The sequence below is a fragment of the Mchenga conophoros genome, linkage group LG3, assembly GCF_057382185.1.
Source record: "Mchenga conophoros isolate Kocher_MC1m ecotype Shallow Benthic linkage group LG3, M_conophoros_male_GT1.1, whole genome shotgun sequence".
Classification (NCBI taxonomy): domain Eukaryota; kingdom Metazoa; phylum Chordata; class Actinopteri; order Cichliformes; family Cichlidae; genus Mchenga; species Mchenga conophoros.
In genome coordinates, this window is record NC_140528.1 from 66224723 (window position 1) to 66244167 (window position 19445).

The 19445-nt window shown below is 41.8% G+C and overlaps 1 protein-coding gene across 2 annotated transcripts in view; it reads left to right on the forward strand.

Annotated features, from left to right (window-relative positions):
* Nucleotides 1-1137: 1137 nt before the first annotated feature.
* Nucleotides 1138-19445, forward strand: part of stim2b (stromal interaction molecule 2b) — a 57432-nt gene continuing 39124 nt past the window's right edge. Inside the window, exon 1 of one of the 2 annotated variants that reach the window (XM_085266815.1) lies at nucleotides 1138-1242. Coding sequence is in view for 1 of the 2 variants with exons in the window: in XM_085266814.1 (XP_085122940.1) it covers nucleotides 2559-2691 (133 nt within the window). In the remaining variant the exon portion in view is untranslated. Of the gene's footprint in view, nucleotides 2692-19445 lie in introns of both variants that reach the window. The other variant, XM_085266814.1, reaches the window with a different exon arrangement.

The following is a 19445-nucleotide window of genomic DNA, read 5'->3' on the forward strand; positions in this document are numbered from 1 at the left end:
CTCGCTTTCACCAGCCAGGTTTTTGGGTGAAAATACTCGTGAATAAGACGGGGTTTTGTTCTCAGCATATCTATACCCATACATCTCCAAAAACGATTGAAACTCCCCAGGAGTGGCCGGCCAGCCAGAACACAGAACGGCATCTAAAGAACTGCAGGCCTCGCTTGCCTCAGTTAAGTTCAGAGTTCATGATTCATCAATAAGAAAGAGACTGGGCAAAAATGGCATCTATGGGAGAGAATCAAGGGGGAAACCATTGCTGACCACAAAGGCTCATCTCACATTTACCAAAAAACATCTTGATGATCTCAGAGACTTTTGGGGAAATATTCTGTGGACTGATGAGACAAAAGTTAAACTTTTAGAAAGTCTGGGTCCTGTTACATCTAGCACAGAACTAGCACAGCATTTCATTAAAAGAACATAACACCCTAACAGTTAAACATGGTGGTAATGTGATGGTCTAGACCTGCTTTGTTGCTTCATGTCAGCTTGTAGTTCTTACTGCCAAGTTTAAGGGTAATTACTTTTTCACACAAAGCTGGGTAGGTTTGGATAATTTTCCTTTAATAAATAGGATCATCATCAGGTATTTTTCTTTGTATGATATTAAAATATGTTTGATGGTCTGAATCATATAAATGTGACAAATATGAGAAAAAACCCCCAAATACTTTATACCAGTGCGTTTTCTAAAATTGAACCTTTACTTGTTCATCTTAAACTCTTGCATGGGATTATCAGGGTGCTTTCATATACTCTCTGTGGGAAAAGTACATTAAAAAGCAAATACAAACTCAATTTAAATCAACTTATGGTTGGTTCACGTTGGTCAATGGAGTGTCTCCAGTCAATAAAGATGAATAAATGAAATGCTTCTGTTACAATATTTAGTTTTGCAGTACATTTTTGTGGATATGAATGTAGAAATGCCCGAAACAGAAGTAGCAGCCACTTTCCTCTCAGTAAAGCACCGAGTTTACTCGTAATAAACCCAGTATAATCCCTTAACGTCGCTTTGTTTCCCGCGCTAAACATCCTCAAAAGAGACAAAAAAGATGCCATGGGAGGCATCCAATCAGATTCTGCCATGTTGGGACAGCGCAACCAATGAGAGCGCTCAGCACGGAGGAAAACTTGGCTGTGCCTGGAGAACAATGAGGCGGGCATCACCGAGACGAGAAAAACCCCGAAGTTTCTTTGGAGGGCTCCTCCGTGACCACCATTAAACTGCCCGAGGGAGTGAGTAAAGAGCGGGTACCTCTGCGTGTAACACCGGGGTGGTACAACCGGGTGGCGGTGCTCGTCTTGGCTCGACAAGCTTCGCTGAATTTCCCTAAAAACAAAAACAAATCCCTCCCGTGGTGACCTGCACGCGGCAGTGGTTGGGGCAAATTAACCCCCCCTCCGCCCCGTCGTTGCTTCCTCTCCCGGCACTCCTCCTCTCTCCCTCCTCCTCCCCCGGCTCCTGATGTCAAACCATTTTGCATACCGACTTCCGCCCCGCTCGGCTTCCCTTCCTACTGGTCTGCATCAGCCGGCGAGCAGCTGATATGACTGGAGGGGGATACAGTATCGCGCCGAGCCATGAGAAGCTGACTTAAAAACTTCATTTGGAAAGTAGGCGGATGTCGTGTGCGACAGATACCGGTCGGAAAAGGACTAAGGGACAGGAAACGGAGCAAGAAGAGGCGCATATATATTTATATTTACATCTAATATTTTTACTTGATGCAGTGGGATTTGCTGCTTTCGTGTGAAGAGGCGGACCTACGAGACACTGCGAGTTCAATATGCTGAGGCTGTCCCCGGTGTTTGTATACTATACGTGGAAGTACAGAGACTATTTTCTTCCAACTCACTGCTCCACGTAAGGATTTAACAGAGCACTTGGCATTAACTGTAGCTCCCGGATATCCTCGGCTGCTACCATTTTTTGAGTCTGGTTTTGTTTTGGATAGGGAATTCCTACACATAGGCTGCATGTGCTTCCCTCTAATACACAACCTGGTCGTGTTTGGTAGCTAACACATATAAATACATAAATATATATTTTTGAATGCATAGATTTGGATATGGGGTTGTCATTTGTCCTGCCTCCCAGCAGACACCCCTCTGAAACAGCCAGTAAAGCCATTAGAGGCTATTAAAGTGATTTCTTTTTTTTTTTTTTTTTTTTTTTTTTAAAGAAGGGCTTCTTTCAGGGTAGTTTGGCGAACAATGAACTATTATTTCGTGGGCTTTTTCCACGCTCCTGTGAGGTTTTGTGCCGGCAGTCAGTGACTGGCTCCTGTTTTTAGCTGTCAGTCCACTGCAGGATTATTATTATTGTTGTTATCTTTTGAAGTTCAGGTGCCTTTTTTGTCGTGACACCACATATTTTCCGCTCTAAAAAAAGACTAGATTTTTATTTTTACTGGGGGGTTTTTAATCGTTGGCTGTGTTCACCAGTCTGTCCTTTTTTTTTCTGGGGTATTCCCCCCACCACCACCTGTGATTTAAATCTCCATCTACACTGTCAGTCCCACGGATTACTAGATTTTCACCTCATTTCCACAATGAGTTACATCCACAGGGTAGTGAATGTATTGCTACGTGGACTCGTCATCTATGCGGTACTCGGCTTGGAGTGCTCTTACTCGAATGATCTACCCAGCCGCTCGTCTGATGCTCAAAACGTAGCCACCACAGGTAAGCGCAGTCCATGTCGGACACAAGTGTCTCTAATTTATTTACGCATGTACAGTGTTACCCCCCACACTCACCCCTCCCCTCCCTCTGTCTCCCTTTGGGAAAGCCGAGGAATGCCCTGCGCAGCAGCCTAATGGAAGTGATGCATCTTATGTCGACTGTCACCTCTCTGTCTCTTTCTCTGTTTCTCTTTTTTGAATTCCTCTCCTTTCTGTTCATTGCTGATGAATGCGTGACATGACAGGAATGCAGGCTGCACTCACATCCGTGCCATCAAGGCTGCTGTGATGACATGACAGGTGCCCTTATGGTGTTATAATGCACAGCATAGCTCTATAATGCTGTGTGTTTTGAGCCCGGTTGATCATTTCCAGAAGGCCACAGGTGACTAAACCCTCCCCAGCTAAACTGTACTGTTGACATAACCTTATTAGAGCAGGATTTCCATCAATTTGCATCCAGGCAATATTTTGAACCAGGCCCTTTTTTATACACCACGCTGTCCTGAACTGACAGCATTATAAAAAAGCCTTGTACTATTTCCTTCTCTGTTTGTTAGAGTTACCTTGACACAAGGACTGAAAGGGATGCTGAAGCTAATAAGCAGCACCTGGCCTTGTTTTAGGGCCTTTATAGTCGAGTTTAAAACGATACACCGGTTGGTTTGACTGCATACCTGTGTAATGACATAACAGTTTGTTTCTGGAGGCACTTGACATACAGGTAAATATATATGTATATAGGTGTTTGCTGTTTGAGCAAATATACATTTCAGTGTTATGTAACCGACCTCACTGAATCTGAAGGCTCATGTTGAAGAGCAAATTAGTAAGCTACAGTATAAGATATTTAGTGGTGGTTAGTGTTGGATTACTAAGGGGGTGGATCACTTCTTTTATTGTTCTTTGTGTAGTGGAGAACCCCTTGGAACCTAATAATTAAGTAAGTGACAATGATCTGAGTGCAGTATTATACTGAAGGCATCTGGTGAATTATACCTGGATAAGTTCATATAGATACTTTCATTGTGGTGTCCTTGCTAATGTATTGGGACATCCCAGCATAAATTGTTTATGGCTGTGTGCTGATCCTTGACCGTTTGTGGTAAGTCTCTGTTAACTGAACTGAGCATTTAAAGGAGTATTTTAACATTTTCAGAAGACTCCTTTTTCACTCTCTTGAGTGGGACCTGTTGCCAGGCAGTCGGTGGAATGTCCAGGAATAGTTGGGAGCCTTTACCGTCCACTTTTGTACACATTTAATCAAGGAAGATATAATTATGTCAGGATTATGTCACCGCTGGACTGACTCAGTTTGTTTCCATTATGTAGGCTTCATGTGAAGCTATGTGCTAACAGGCGGTTGGCTGACAGATGAGAGTGGGATAACTGTTTCCTCCTAATTTTCTGCAGAAAAAGTCCCCCACACATGCATTCAGATAAAAGACTAATTTAAGCAGATATTTCTTTATCTGGTTAAGTGAACAAGCTCAGGCATGTATTAATGGTTTGATTAACAATCAACCAAGTCATTCTAGACCAAAACAAAATATCTGACAAAAGTATATTTGCTGGGAAACTTCTGGAGCATGTATATGGTCAGGGCAATCAAAGTTAATCGATATTTTGTCACTTTGACTATCTTCAGACTTCTTAAGCCTGCTCAAATGAGCTTTGTCATCAGAACTCTAACAAGTTATGCACCCTACCGGTAACACAAAACAATTCAAATCAAAATGCTCTTTATGGGAATTCGCTTTGAAAAGACTGTTTATTCCCACTTTCCTAAGCTATGAGTTGACAGTCAAAAGGCTGACAAACAGGAATCAACCTTAATCCTAACTCTTGGCAAAAAATATACAGGAATTTCCACAAATGTCCAACTATTCCTTAAACTTAGTCTGGTAACGTGAGCGTCCAAAGGCATGAACAACAGATTTGACTGAAAAATAAACTCAGTCATATCTCTCTTGAAGTTATGCAGTCCTGTCACTGTTAACTACATGGCATTAACTTGTCCACCACTATAACTCTACATGGTAAACTATAATTTTGGTATGCTACTGTTCAGCAGTTTGTTTAACTGCTTGTAGTAAAAATAGTATAAAAAGGTATAACACTGGCTAACTAACCCAGCAGTAACATTTTCTTAAAGTTAGCTAAAAGTCATGAACTAATAATCAGATCAGAGAAGCTAAGGCTACTGAGGTTTTGTAGATATGTGACCATTAACCACGAGATGCTATCTTATCCACAATTTTGAAAGTGTGGCAATCATGATGACAAGTGAACAAGGCCCAGTCATACAGGTATAACCTTCTAAAATGAAAATGGGTACTTCCCAACCAGTTGGTACATGGTTGCTTGCAGTCATTATGAAATTGACTTCTAAAGCCTTAGTGGTGCAGCCCTAGAAACTATTTAGTGACCCCTGGCAACCATGCGTTGCTAGGGAAAAATATGTATTTCTCGACTGGTTGGAGAAAACCTCCTTGGGATTGCTGCAGTCCTTAGCAGATGGTTGTAAATTCTAGGATGGAAGATGGTGACACGTCTGCAAACGCTTGCTAGCTATTACTTGAGCGATAGTAAAACTATGTGACAAGTTGGAAATGGACTGGCTGCCTTCGAAGTAAAAGTTGCACCTTTTTGAAATAGGTTGACTGCAGCGCTGGGGCACAACTTATATTCATTTTCAAGTTTTTCTACCGCTTGATTAGAAGTTAGCAAGCATTACAGGCAAGCTGGAGTCTTCCATGTAAACTAAGGGAGTGATTGCAAAAGTCTGCTAGCAACCAAAGCAATCACAAGGAGGTTTTTGATGCAACACCCTCTTTGTTGATGTCCCCCAGCAACAGGTAGCAACCCCCAGGAACCACTCAACAACCATTATCCATGTGTGACGGCCCACGAGAAACCTTAATACATAGAATCCAAACAAGGTCTATTTACAGGGAAATTACAGGATTGTACCATTTCAGAGATGGGGGTTAGGATTCTTGCCCTACATATCTGATAATCCTTTACCAAATACCAAAACTTAAGCATATCATTTTACAGCTAATATTTGATGTTTTGTTACACTTTGTAGCCTTAAACTCCACCCTAGTTTAGTTATATTCCTCACTTGCATCTTCTGACATACCCTCACAGGTAGATTTTAAAGTGGAAAGTTGTCTCTGAGCCAAATGTTAGCATGAATTGTTATTACAATTCTTTAATCGCATGAAGCTTAATTTCAAATGTTAGCTTTTGGGCTTTGTCTTTGACTTTTTGCAATTAGGGACATTTGCACAAACTCAAAATGAGCTCTGTGCTATGTTAACAGAACACTGCTAGGCGCTTCAATTGAAGACACACAAAAAGCCTCATAAATAAAGGCAAATAGACTAATTTATATCTTTATTTCATCTGGTGCATCCGTGCATGTCTGTAAAACCTCCTGAAGGTATTAAACCTTACCCCAGACAGCTATTAAGCATTTGTGACTGTTTACAAGTGTCAAGCTGCTCCTGAAAAATCAACCAGGGGTTTTACAGTATATTGATTAATAAGGCAAAAGCACAGAGGTCCTGTTCCACAACAGCATGACAGTGTAAATACGAACCAAGGGATGAGATCAGCTCTCTCTTCCCATGAACAAGAAAACTAATGAATATAGAGACGGTGGTGACAGGAAACAAAACCACACTGCTAACCATTTCCCACTCAGTACTGTGGAAAGGTTAGCTTTTCATTGAAAGGTCAGCTTTCCATGAAGGTGGCCTTTCGATAGTATAAGCTGAGGGAAAGCACATGCTATATGCTATTGCACCCTTTCACCTTACTGGTTCTTCAAAACCATTAATAATGCATTTGTCATTCACCCATTTACACACACTAACGGTGGCAAAGCTACTATGCAAACTACTTGCCTGCCAGTGGAAATAACTTTAGCTTCAGCCTCTTTTCCAAGAATACCTTAGGATGTGGAGACGCTTGGGATGAAACTGCTAGGCTGACAATTGGTAGATTGTTTTCCCTGAGGCATGACCTATCTCGGTTTCTATTTGTATGTTTAACAAGTCCCTCAAATGTCCTTGTTTTTAATGTACTTTTAATGAATATTTAAAATGCTTAGATGCAAAACAAAGGTGCATCACATTTTATTCTTATGATAGCTTTGCTTGCTAACACATTGTAACATTTGTAGTTTCCATGGAAGATGCCTAGTTGTCTAAAAACACTAACTATTAACCGAGCGGTCGTAAAACGAAAAAGTGCATCTTGCACGCGATCTACTGCAGCAGTCCGTTTGCAGCCAGCAACCACTCACAAGCCAGTTGGGAAATAAACTTTTTCCTCCTAGTGATGTTTGTCAGATGGTCAACGTGTGCTCTCTAGGCCTGTGTGACTGTGACCAGATTCCCATTTTGAGCCTAGAAGGAGACGTGAGTGACCGCAGTAATCTGGTTGTTTTGAGAATACTCGTTTTCCCTCATGACGGCTGTTTGCCATCTAGTCACTCGAGCGACGCAGTCTCGTGAGACTGGGGCCAGATTCACTTGACCCGTTGTCACCCTGATCGTTACAAATGCAAAATGGAAAAACTGTAGTTTAGCATGAAGGCACTCCAAAAGTTTGTTTAGGGAAGTGACTCGTTAAATATATAACCACTTACACTGTACATATTGTCCTAGCATGTTATTACATAAAAGGTTTTTACTACTTATATTTGTCGAGGCATATATAAAGCCTGTGCCTAAAGCCTTTAGTGTTTTCAAGTGATACAAGTCTGCTATTTTTAAACTGTTCCAGTGTGGAGGTAGGTAGTCCAAAAGGTTCGGGTTTAACTTCTGACTGGCCAGAGATGGGTTCCTTGGAGATTTGTGATTCCCAAAGACAAACCCAGAGGAACTGAGAGAGTAGAAATTGATTCGACAGTGACGGTGGTTAAGTGTGCAGTTTATCATGAGCGTATATTTAATAGCTCGTGAGCATATTTGTGTACGAGGAACCAGGTGTTTTCATATTGAGCGCCAGCATCATTGTTGAAGTTTATAATTACGTGATTTTAAAGTTACTAATGAACTTGTATCAAAAGACAAAAAGAGGAGATGAAACTAGGCCTGAACTAGTAATCACCAACAGTGGTGTTGCAGATAACCAGGGACACACAAATTGAGTTGAAGGTCATAGTGAACAATGGTTTTTGTGACGCATTTGTCTTTAAAAAGAGTAAAAGTACAATGTCCTGCAGTGCTTTGTTTGTAAAACAACACCTTTTTCCTCATTGTTGGCCTTTTCAGCTATGAGGAGAATCTAGTGTGTTATAAATCTATCCAAAATCAGCATGTTTTTCTAACACAGGCCAAATCCACACCAGGTCTAAACAATAGGAGTCATAAATCATCACTGGAAGCAAACTGGGTATAGATTTTTGGAAAGTCAGCAGAAGATGCAGTAAAAATGGAAGAGGTGTTTGCGAGCACACTCTGTAGAGCGGTACTGTGAATGTGGTCTACCCTTGTTTTAATAGTTTTGTGTATTTAGCGTGTTGGCATTTCAACAAACAAAACCCTTGTGCCTGCAAGGAACATCCAGTGTTGAAGTAATGTGGCTGCTCGCTGATAGCTGAATCTGATACAGGAAGCCCATTTAGTGTAGACTTTTTTTCCAACCTACAGATTGAGGTTAATTACGGACTTGGATGTATTGAAGCAATTGTGATTAGATCTCTGTCACGCCCAAAGCTTGGACAAGTTTGGAGAAGGTTTGCTTATATGGCTAAATCAGAGGTGACATTGGTTATCTCAGAGTTCAGTGGCTGCATTGTTAAAGAGATTTGCTTGGAAAGGAGGTTCGGCATTTGCCTATCTTGCCAGTGCTGGCTCAAGTGCTGCGCCAAGCATGACAGTTTGCATTTTATACTGCTTCCACCGCTGCCGGCTGGCCCCTGCTCTATCAGACTAACACGCACACTCGAGGAAAGACGGTCGAATTTGGGGGTTGTTCAGGGGGCTGATGACAAAATATCAGCGTGAATGTGAAATAAGTCATAATGTTCCTCTGTGGAATACAGCTCAACACGCAAAGCCATTTCCATTTTTTGACAAGAACAGACTGTTCTGGAGGGTTTCTCTGGGCCAAAAAAAGAAGTAATACTGTTACCAGCCCACATAGTGCACTGATAGATTTCCACCAAAATGATCCTTTGAACACTTCACATTTCCATACTGCACTAATCAAAACTTGTATGATGGAACTGGATCAAATGACTGTGTGTAATGTAAAAGTTGCTCACTCTAAATTTCCTACAAGTCACCAGCTGGATTTAACTAAGCTAATTAAGACCCTTACATTGGATATTTACTTCAGTTAGTTTGTTTCAGCAGGCAGCAGGTTATTTAAGCCTAACTGATGCAGTGAGTAACTTGTCATGTCTTAAACAACCGCATCGGAAGATACATGGTTGTGTAAAATGTGTTACTCCATTTCAGAAGGGTCAATTTATTGGCTGGCATCAAGCAAATGAAAACACCAAACGAGATTCATCAGGATAATAAAACTGGGTTAACTCTGAAACACATGATTAAAACCTCGAAGGATAGTTTTGAACCATCTTAGAAGAAGACATGTGGCTGAGGGTGAGATCAATGAAATCTTTGAAATAAAAAGAAAAATTAAAATCAGCAGTAGATCTCACTAGACTCAAATTTGGAGCTTTTCCACACATCTCCAAAAGTTGATTCTGTTCATCTGGATGAACAGAATCAACTTCAGGAGATTTACGTACCTGGATGATTGAGCATTCATCAAGACATTTTGAAAAAAATACATCTTTTTGAAAAAAAAGACATAAGAAAAAAATACCACAGGGAATGGACGTCACCAACAAACCTCAACGTGATCAAGTGTGACGTTTTCAGCTCTTAGTTTTGATGCCATGTTGGCACACACAAAACCAGAGAAAGTTAACAACTAGGCGGGCTCTGCAGAGCACAATGTGTTTACCAATTAGGCATGACTAACTTAGCTTTGTACCAACGACAAGGCCAATTTGCACCTCTTTAACTGGATCATCAGTGTTGACGAGATATACCGCTTTTGGACGGAAGGCGCTTGTTTACTCCAGCGAGGCAGTAAGCAGGTATTCTAACAACAGCCCCATGTATGGCATGTCGCTAGCATAAAAGTCCAAATATGCAAATACTGTTTTCAGATATCGCTGAAATACTTATCATGGTAAATGGCCTGTGTTTGTACAGCGCTTTACTAGTCCCCAAGGACCCCAAAGCGCTTTACACATCCAGTCATCCACCCATTCACACACACATTCACACACTGGTGATGGCAAGCTACATTATAGCCACAGCCACCCTGGGGCGCACTGACAGAGGCGAGGCTGCCGGACACTGGCGCCATCGGCGCCCTCTGACCACCACCAGTAGGCAGCGGGTGAAGTGTCTTGCCCAAGGACACAACGACCGAGACTGTCCAAGCCGGGGAACAAACCGGCAACCTTCCGATTACAAGGCGAACTCCCAACTCTTGAGCCACGACCGCCCTGGATCACTTTAACATCTTATTAAAACATTTTTTAAGTGTATTATTGTTGCTCACAGCGTGGTATTTTTCCATCTGTGTTGTGTTTACAGCGTGTATTTGGTGTGAAACAGTCGCAGCACTGCTCTGACACAATGGCCCTTTGGCTTTTCTCAAAAGTGGGCAACTGCTGCCCGTCTCAGTTGGGGGCTTTAGGGTGGTGATCCAACCTAATGAGGCCTTTCTCCAAACAAACAGACCCCTCGAGTGCATTTAAAATTTTAGCCACCATGCTTCCTGTTGTGGCTGTGGCTTTAGGGCGATCCTTTTTATTATTGTGGCTGTCACTAGAAGTCTGAGCTGGACGATTTGCTCTAGCGTGCCCGCTGTCAGCAGCCATGGTGGAGAACAGACTGGACTTGAGTGTAGAAACAATCAATGACCTGATTCACTGTAATCAGGGCATTGTTAGGCTGCTATTTCCTGTCAATTTTACTACCAACTATTGTTTTTTCTTAGATTTCTGTGTCTAAGTCGTTGTTAAAATTCCTCGTATTGCATATTAATGACCTTCTCTGAATAATCTCTGCTTTTTCATTTCAGTGTCCTCTAACTTAGAGATGAGGCTGAAACAAACCTTTGTTTCACAGTCTCGACTCGCTAATGCACACACCAGTACGTTCCAGATAATTCATTCATAAGCAGACAACACTGGCTGACTGTAAGCTGATTCACTTGTGCAGAAAGCGCCTTGGTGGAAGATGTAGGTCACTGTACTCAGCTGTACAGTGTTTCCTGTTGCGAGTGGCCTACAGTAGCAGAACTGTGCCCTCTCCCATCTCACAGGGGGCTATTGTTGTCCCCCAGCACCACACTTCAAGGTGTTGATCCTCTAGCTGGCCATTACATGAGCTCTTGGCTGGGTGACCCCTGTGTGACAGATGCAACAGGCATCACTACAAGCCAACAAGCAAAGAAAAAAAAGCGCAAACACTGATGTGCATAGGCACCGTGTAGGAAAACAAATTTCTTGTTTCCCCTTTTATATCTCACTTCCTCTGTTTTCTCCTGCTGTTGTCGTGTAGTGAGATTTAGACTGTAGTGAAATGGTTAGAGGCTTTACAGCAAACTCTAAAAAGCATCTGTTTTAACCTCAAAGCCAAACGTTCGCTTGGTCTGATTGACTTTACCTTAAAAATCCTCGTGAAACAACATGAAAGGCAGTTTCACCTCCATGCTTTCGAGAATAAAAGGCTGAGAGCCTCGTTCTATTATGGGACTGTGCTGTGATAATACTTGTCGCCTTAATACAGGAAGAGGTCAATGCTGTGACCTTCACAGATGCAGTTTTCTCACCATTACAAGTTTTGCATGCAAAATTTTACATGATTTCGGTGAAAAGTTACTTGTGGAAGTTACACACAGATACTTCCTGTTTAGACCTGAAGAAGTTGGAGCTTTCATGCGTTAGCAGCAGAGTTCCCAATAAAAAAATAAATCAGGGTAAATGCATCTATATATATATAAATTTAAGAAGTATTTAAAGTTAGATATTGGACGTCAGAAGCACTCCCCTCTGATTTCAGGGACTTTCCCTCGGTGGAGGGCATGTAATGTGGTGGTGGCCTCGGCGCGAGGGGGCAAAGAGCGGTGTGGATTTCTTTGGTATGCTGCCCCCTCGCAAGTCTGCCTCCACCGACATTCGTGCTCTGACCTGTGCTCATAGCAAAAAATGATTCACAGTTAGAAACCAAGCGTAACGGGCAGACTTAGATGCAAATCTGGAAATCATACGGGTGCCTGCTTGAGCACCTTTCAGCTTTTATTTCTGCCATCTCTTGCTTCCTGTTTTCTCCACTATTACCCTAATCAGCCATAACATCATCTACTGGTGCCTCGTGCTGTGTAGGCCCTCTGTCTTGCTGCGTGTTGCATGGATGGATTGTAAAATAGGAAGCACGGTCAAGCACCTCTGCTGCACCCTTTTGGTCTTTGAAGTATTTTAGCATCTTTTAGCTTGTTTTGGATTTTTCCTCCACTCTCACTGCTCTTATCAGCATTGTTTTATTATGCACCTTTATTATGTAAGATCGAAATCAAGTTTCTCCCACAACTCGAATAATCAAAAGTATAGAGTTCAAGCAAGCAGTTGAACTATGTTTTTACCCTTCATTTCTTGGTTGGGCCGTGCTAAGCTGGATGCTAATCTGTCTTGGCCTTACAAACGGCAGCATGTCCGGACTAACAGGTGACTTCTTTGGAGCCTATTTGGATTTCCTTTGATGTGGTCTGCGATGGCACCAGTTCGTATTGCACATCAAAGAGCTTGGTAAGAACTAAATCACTTACATGTGGTGGCTTCTTCTGTATCTACAGTACCAAATGGGTGAGTGGTTAGCTAGGGTGTAGGTTTTTAGTCAGTGCATTTTTCGGTCTGAGACTGTTGCCTCACTCTTTTGTTCTGAGAGGCGTGCAGTTTGTGTGAGACGAAACTGGCAAGCTGAGGCACGTGAGCGAGGAGTAGTAAGTGGTTATGCTGGTGTAACGAAAAACACATGCCTAGCTTCCTTAGTGTGCTTTCCAAGGTAGCCCTTTAGCCTTATAATTGCTGATGGCCAACATATTTGTTCTGTTGCCGGCCCTAATGCTCTGCTACATGTGTTATAGAAACTGAGGAATCGACTTGACAAACCAACTGAAGAAACCATGAAAGTTATGTCTTTTCTGCTTGAGATCACCCTTTCCCCCACAGAACTCAAGGCACACAGTTTATATCTGTGATAGGCCAGTATCAGGTGACGACTGGCTCTGTTTAGAAGTATATTCCTGCAAGTTAGAAATGCATCATGTACAACAGCGTCAGGTTTGATGGCAGTGGCTGGCGCTTATCTGATGTGTTCAGTCGAGTCTGAGGTCCTTGTGTCTTTGACCCAGTGATTAGATTATAGTTTGATTGCTTATTCAGAGATTGGTGAGAGAGCTCAACTCACTTCCAGAGAAAGGAGTACTCCTTTCCTGGAACAAGTGGGGTAAAAACAACAACTGTCAGTAATCTTCAGAAATTTTATCAGCTCAGAATATGATAATCGGTACCTCCTCAGTAAATGTCAGATAACACGAAAAGAAATCAAATAGATAAACTCATTTTTCACATACGCCAAGTCCAGCTATGTGAATAAGATACTGGACCAGTATCCTATGTTGAATCTATACTTTTAGTTTTGTCTGTGTGTTACACCACATGCAAAAACTCCGGCTCTTTATCCAAACTGGGAAGGTGTGCTAAATAACTTTGCTGCTGTCTGCAGTGTCTCACTTATTCTTGGTGTCCGAACTTGCATCTGTATTTAGAACTGCTGAAGAAAGAGAAGAAAAAAGAACAGAAATAAAAGGAAAACGATCAGAGTCCTGTCAGACAGGAAGGCAGAGGACATACACAGGATGCTGGCCGAGAGCCAAACCTGATGTCTGCTGTCAGATACAAATCTTCCAGCTGAGACATGGCCGCGCTGCTGCGGTGACAGAAGAGCCCCACAGCATTAATCTGCCGCTTTTCAGAGTGAAACTAAAAGCGTGCGTGTCATTTTGCATCGTGCGTGCAAACCCTGCAGCTTATCAAAACAAACCAGCATTTAAGATGGCTGTAAAACTTTTGAACAGGATGTTTCAGTGTTCCTTTCATTCGCAATAAAGTCACGTAAAATCCGTCTCATCTGAGCGTGTGCAATGGCCAAAGCTAAGTGCAGGAATGTGAGCTCCATCGAGATGAGGACGAGTGTTAAACTTCTGTATGTTACATTCAATTCAATTCAATTTTATTTATATAGCGCCAAATCACAACAACAGTCGCCTCAAGGCGCTTTATATTGTAAGGTAGACCCTACAATAATACATACAGAGAAAAACCCAACAATCATATGACCCCCTATGAGCAAGCACTTTGGCGACAGTGGGAAGGAAAAACTGCCTTTTAATAGGAAGAAACCTCCAGCAGAACCAGGCTCGGGGAGGGCGGGGCCATCTGCTGCGACCGGTTGGAGTGAGACTCACGCGCTTACATTGATGCCACACCTTTATTGAGCTCATCTTTACAAACAGGTGCTTGAGCTGAGTACATCATGTTTGAATAAAACCACTAATTTACTTGTTAGTAGTGAAACATTTTACTCACTTGTGTACACACACCTGAGAATGGCTCGAATTTCCACAAGAAGCAACATGAAGAAGGTTTTGGTGGAGCAAGGTTCTGGTTCTCCCTGGGATGGCGTGGGCTTCCTTTGGACACTCCAATTTCCTGCGGCAGTCGTAAGTCGTCCTTGTTAATTGGTTAATTGGTGATTCTGAATTGGTCGCAGGTGTGGATGTGGAGTTGCCCTGCGGGGAAGGACTTCAGCCCACATTAAAGTTGGATCAGCTGTAAAAAATGGATGTATGGTTTTTTTTTTTTAAATTAAGAAGGCGATTAGGTCAGATCAGAGGATTTTTTTAGGTCTGATTATATCTGATTTTATTCTGGTGTGACTTAAAATCGGGTCTCTAGATTTTCTCTCTGACTCTTTGTGAGCTCTGTATCTAAATTCCTCAGTTGATTGCTCAGCTTTGATCATCAGATTCTGCTGCTGTTTACTTGTGCAGATCTAGCTCTTTCTTGGTGTTATTTTGTTACATTAATTTTCTTTCTGTGATGAGGCCAGAGAACATGGTGTACCATACCTAAATAAAGTGCTTCTCAAAACTCCACTGGGAAAGTCTTAACCCCCAGTTTTCCATCCCTTAGGCCATGTCACAGACCCAGGAACACTTAATCCCAACTGGGATTATGCGGGATGCATCTTTTGCACGCTGGTGTGCACGACTTGGATCGTTGTGATTGGTCACCTTATGCACACATTCTATGCTTCATTCGAGTCAACGTTATATCCAGAGGAGCGTGTCTGAAGCCGGGCCGGCTAATTAGGGCAGCGCTCGGCCTTTTGTCTTTTCCGTCTCTCCCTTTTTCTTTTCTTCTTCAGGCCGGCTGCATGTATCACACGTCTCGTGTTTGAGGCTGTTATTCAAACATTCCACGAACTCCGGGGCGCAAGTAGCGTCTCCTTTTCTGGAAGTTTTCCTCTAGTTTTCTTCCCTCCTTTATCTGCCCTCTTTTTTTGAGCTGTGACCTAAGCAGAGGATTACTGAAGCCCATTAAGGTGGCTCATGTGGGTCCATCCCAAACATAAATGGAAATGACTGGGTTCAGAAGGTCAAAGACAAAAGGTCTCCTCAACCATCTTATTGAATCAAAGATAGAAAGGTGAAAGTCTTTTTGCAAAACTGAAGTTGCAGAGTGTACAGTGTTGTGCAAAAGTCTTGAGCCATTCCTCGTTTCTTTATATTTTACCAGACTTTCTTGTAGGGCTGCTCAATTAATCGAATTTTAATCACGATTACGATCTGGGCTTTCAACGATCATTAAAAATGACTGAGCCGATTATTAGCCCCTCCCTCATTTATCCGCGACACCTTAAAGGCCGGTCCGTGAAAATATTGTCGGGCATAAACCGGTCCGTGGCGCAAAAAAGGTTGGAGACCGCTGATTAAGAGGACCCGAGGGAAGCTCGGAAAGCTAAGCAGAAGTTATTTGGAGAGGAGAAAGTGACTGAAAAGAGAGGTTAAAAAAAAACAAAAAAAAAAAACTTCAGTGGTGTTGCACACTATTTTATATTATATTTTAAAGTCATTATTCAATACATTGTTATTGTTAACCCTTTAAAGCCGGTCAAAGCAGCACGCTCCGTTTTGTGTAACTATTTTTAAATCCCTGTAGAACCTGAACCGTGTAAGCTAGCGCAATAATTTGTTTTGCATATGAAACCAGAGGAGTTGTACTTGCATCTGATGCCATCAGCTTGTCCTCGGTCACGGTTTCCTTCCACATATAGCTTTGCAAAAATTGCATAAAAAGCGCTTGCAGCAACAAAAATATAATATTCCAGAAACACGCTTTGCCGATCCGATCAGCTGTTCGTAACACTTCCCACAGTGAAACAGACGTCAGCGCGAACTATCACATGTCGGCCATTTCCTCCCCGAAACCGGAAGTGACGTCATTTTCGCGGAAATGTAGTTTTTTACTTGTAGGCCTTAAAGGCCTATACTGGTCATGTTTGACTTTTCTGAATAGTTTCTGAGATGCTTAGAACTCGAATTGCACTGCTGGAAATAGTTTATTTTGATGCACCTGCTGTTTTCTTTGCAAATTTGCATCATAGGATTGTTTTTTCGTTTTTCCTGCAGTGTATATAAAAATTGCTGTATCTCCAAAATAAAACTATGAAGACACTCAAAATAAACTTTTTTGTATTTAAAGTTTTGAGGGATAAACCTCTTAAATTTCTCCAAGTAGAAATATATGCAAAAAAAAAAAAGCAAAAACGATTTTCAATTTTTTTTGTAGTTTATTGCACTTTTTTGCAATTAATGTAGTTACTATGGACTTAATGCATACATATTATTAAAATATGGGCTATAACAGTTGTATAGCAACTTGAAATGCTCCCACAAATGGCACTACAACATGTAAAAAAATAATATAAGCTCTGGCGGACTTGGTTCTATAGTAGGTCTTAAAGGGTTAAATAAATATCATCAAATAATCGAGATCTCAATTTCAGTGAAAATAATCGTGATTATCATTTTTGCCATAATCGAGCAGCCCTACTTTCTTGTAATTGTTTTTTAAATGGTCTTGAGGAATAGAAGAAGTTTTGTGTTTAAAACATTACTCACAGCAGATGAAACATATCTGTAAGTCATGTCCTTAAGAAACAGGAAAAAACATCCAGCAAAGCCCTGACACAGGACCTGAAAGATGCATCTGGCCCGTTACTTGATCCATTTACTGTTCATTGAAGCTTCCTCAGAAATTGTCTCAGTGGAAGTGTGGCTGTCAAGAAGCTCATTAAGAAAAGGAAACAGGAGAAAAGACTGAGGTAGGCCAAACTTCACAAGAACTGGACGAAAAGTCAGTGACAACAGGTTTGATGACCTTTAGGCTGTGCTAAAGAATAAATGTGATCAACCCAAATATTGATTTTCAAGCTAATTAGAATTGCCATATATATATTTCCATGTATGTCTGCACATGCTTCAATAACTCATTTCCCATTTTCCAAGCAAAATATAAATAAATGACTTGTGGACGGTACTGTAGTTTTCTTCTGTGTTACTTTCAAACAAAACTGGCTCTCGGTAGGCAAACAATGCTGCACAGCACTGCTAGTGAAAAAAGAAAACAAAACATTGTACCAAAACCAAAAAATAGACTTTATTTAAGAGGTGGATGTGAGTCTGAGTCTAAAAAGTAAAATCTGCATTATATCTAGTGGCCAAGCCTGATTGCATAGACGTCTATAACAATAACACTGGTACTGGTCGCTCGATTTGTGAGCACAGGAAACACTTTCCTGATGAGCTTATGTTCCTAAATGTTTTAACACTTGTTAAATACAACATTATATTAATTTGGCAAATTATCTCATTTAGAGTGAAACAGACAATGAAGTACGGTTTGCTTCACGGCTGTCTTGTGGTTTTGTTTTTTTTTTTAACTCAAATTCACCTTTTTCTGATGTTTGAACCATGATGGCGACGACCTAAACTCTCAGCTGGCGTCTTAAGAATGGAGCTCCACAAACCAGTAGGTGATGTCGCAATCTCTGTGTCCATCTTTTATGTACAGTCTGCTCAGTCAGACTGCAGATGTGCATGTTGGAGTTTTGCACTCGCTGCATTGCTTCACTGCGTCCATGCTTATCCACCTCCACCTGCACCATCTTTTGTTTCCACTGCTTCGTGCGGGTGGACGGAGCTGCAGTTCAGACATGTTAAACGCCTTTAGCCGGGACAGCGTGGAGCTTAGTGTGAGGTTTTCCAAGAATTCGTCGAGGCTACATGCGTAACTCCTTTTTTGTGTAAGCGGTTCGTGAACAATCTGAGTCATCCTTTAAAAAAAAGCCTGTCATTCACTTGTCACTCCCTACTTGGAAATGAGTTAATTATACAGTCATGTGTGGCACTTTACTTTGTGTTTGTCTGCCATGCCCAAGGCACCCACAGGAATGTGAAAGCACACCTGTCAACAAAACATCAGCTCAAACATAACAAAAGCCTCAGAGCCTGAGAAATAAATATTTCTTAAATTATTGCTTCTTCCAGGGGAAAAAAAAAGTAGTAGAGAGAAAGTCTTGTTTAATTATTGTATCTAGTTTATTGTTTATCCGGTTCGTTCCCCTTCTGCTGGCCAAATCTCAATTTTAAAGTGCTTGTTGAGTAAGAGAGGTAGGTTTTTAAGTGCATGTCTGCGATGCGTTCATTTTAACAGCTTGTGCAAAGCGAGAGTAACACACGAATACTTTCTGTATCTCGTTTCTTCCTCTTAACTAACCACCTCTCTTCCTCTATCTGGACTAGTGGGTGGCATTTGTAGGCAGCTAATGATATTTGTGTCTTATTAATGGCTGCTGATGAGCTGAAATGGTAGACTCTCTAGAAGCTTTATTTACTTGCCTTTAATACTGACCCGTCAGCTTGACTTATGACACTGCCATATGGGCAGTGGATACAGGGGACATACATGGTACACACTGAAATCACATTGCTCCTTGCTTTTATACATTTTGAGCTTCTAATAGGTGTGTTTACCTGTGCACAAAAAAAAATGGTAATAAAAGGGTTCGCAGGGCGGGGTCAGACATAAGGAGGCGCCCCTTGCAAGCAAGCAAAGGCTGCCTGCAGAAGTTCACGGCTGCACAAGACATTAATAAAATAGAGCAACTTATAAGGGTATTCTTAACATGTCATTTATCATGCACACGGTTAAGGCATGCATCGTAAACGTGTGAACGCTGATAAGAGTTTGATGCGTTGCCAGCGGATCAGCTGAAATGGCCGTGGCAGGTTTCCGTGCGGAGGAAGGTGCATGCATGCACTTCACAGAATGGCCGGAGAGCCGAGCGACACCCAAGCAGGAGGTCACCTGAGCTCGTTTTGTAACTGGTGTTGTTAACGCTGGAGCAACGGGGTCATGTACATGTAGCGAAATATGAGCGCAGAAAGAAACCGGTTAAGCAAGACCGCGGGCCCGCTATGCTGAAGTGTCCACGAGCAAGCTGGCTTTCTCCTGGAAATCAAAATTATGAGAGGATTTTATTTCATAGACTGGAGAACTATCTGGGATCTTTTTGGGTCAAA